The 1,741-nt window shown below is 35.4% G+C and overlaps 1 protein-coding gene across 1 annotated transcript; it reads right to left on the bottom strand.

The window, feature by feature from the left end:
* On the bottom strand, positions 317-1,396 carry LOC107636376 (putative F-box protein At3g58860). Its single transcript, XM_016339895.2, has one exon. It carries the CDS (start codon positions 1,380-1,382, stop codon positions 369-371), a length of 1,014 nt encoding a protein of 337 aa, XP_016195381.1. The 5' UTR covers positions 1,383-1,396; the 3' UTR covers positions 317-368.

The following is a 1,741-nucleotide window of genomic DNA, read 5'->3' as shown; positions in this document are numbered from 1 at the left end:
ATGCTGGAAAAATAAATTCCACATGTCATATTGTTATTTGTTCATATTTTTAACGTATCAATACATATGAATTTATCATCATATCCAAACAAACACCTAAACAAAATTTGATTATTCAGCTACAAAAAATTTGATTATTATACTGTGAAAAAATTGATATCTTTAGGTATTTTTAAACCTCAGTACGGAACAACGATGTATTCTATACTCCTTTACATACCTCAATGATTAGAGTTTCAAGCTTGGGTGAATCTGAAGAAAGCATGGCAGCAAATCTAACATAGAAGTTCCATCAAAACGCAGGCGAATCAAATTGGGGAATTGGGGAATTGGAAAGTTGTAATTACAAACATCAAAAAGAAAAAGGGTTAAGTTACTATAATTGAAAATTCAACATTCATATAATTAAGATTGTGTTTCACTCCGTAGCTTACATCATCCGTGGAAATTTCTGGAAGTGACCCCTCAAAAGAAATATTTACATGCAAAGATTTAACACTAGATAATCCATGAAGAAGATTGAACAAGCCAGTTGAACTTTTTCTCATATCCAGCATTATTGAGAACTCTGCTTCCATCACATTGTCCAAATTCTTAACCACATAGCGTTCAGGATCCATGTCCTTAAGTGAAAAATACTCTAACGACGGCGCATCTATCTCAAACAGCTCCGTTGACCACATAAAACTCTCATTGTTGACAACCACTTTCTTCAATTTAGGAGCCGCGGTAATTCTCATCGTTCCGCAGAATCCATCGAAGTAGAATTCTTCAAGAACGGGACAACTAGACAATAGCGTTGATACCAGTTCGGTAGCGTCGCTCTGACGCATCTTCAAGCTCAGAACCTTGAGAGAACATAAACATGGCGGAAAATAAAGAGAATAGAGTGTGGCCTCGCCCTGAAGCTTCAAGGTTGTGAGCGTCACGGAGCTGAAAACACTCACAGGCACCTGCACCACCATAGTTAGGTCAACATTAACCTCAATCTCTTCAGCATTGCGTTCTAGTGCTCCACGGATCCACTTGTTGAATTGATTCGGTTCAAAACTCGAATCGCTGTGGTAATTTAGGGAGAATCTTTTATTTCCTTGATTTTGTTGTTGTAGCGGTTGGTATGAATTCAACACTCTGTTTATGAAGCGGTTAAAACTTTGAAAGTGTGATTTAGGGTTTTGGCGGAAAGAGTAACTGAAATAAGAGAAAGAAACGTGAGGGAGTAAGGCCCAGAGTGATTTGTGATGCCATGACTTTGAGAGGGTGCTTGTTTTGCAGGCAGATTGTGTGTCAAGAAATGAGAGAACGTGACACAATACATCGTCAGTAAGATTGCTTAGGCGATCTTCTTCTTCAAGACGGCTTTTTTTCTCTGATTTACACATTATTTATTGTTGTGTGTGTGTGCAGATTGTGGAAAGTTGATCGTCAATATAATGGATATAGTGGGGTCTTATATATATATAAGATATAAGAATAATGATGGTGATGATCTTGATTTGAATTTGATTTTCAAAATCAATCTAATTCAATCAAATCTAATCCAATTCAAATGGTATATATTATTGTGTCGTATTTTATGTTGTGTCAAACGAGACTTTTCCATTTTAAAAAACACTTTTTTATTCGTCCTAAAATCATAAAAAAAACGAGCCAAATACACTTTAGCATGATTCAATGGCTTATGTATGTTTTTACTTGAATTTTTATGTTATGAATTTTTTTATTTTTATTTACTCGGTTT

Source organism: Arachis ipaensis, chromosome B04 (genome assembly GCF_000816755.2).
Source record: "Arachis ipaensis cultivar K30076 chromosome B04, Araip1.1, whole genome shotgun sequence".
Taxonomy (NCBI): Eukaryota; Viridiplantae; Streptophyta; class Magnoliopsida; order Fabales; family Fabaceae; genus Arachis; species Arachis ipaensis.
Note: the sequence above shows the minus strand (reverse complement) of the source record. Positions and strands in the feature narration are given on the sequence as shown.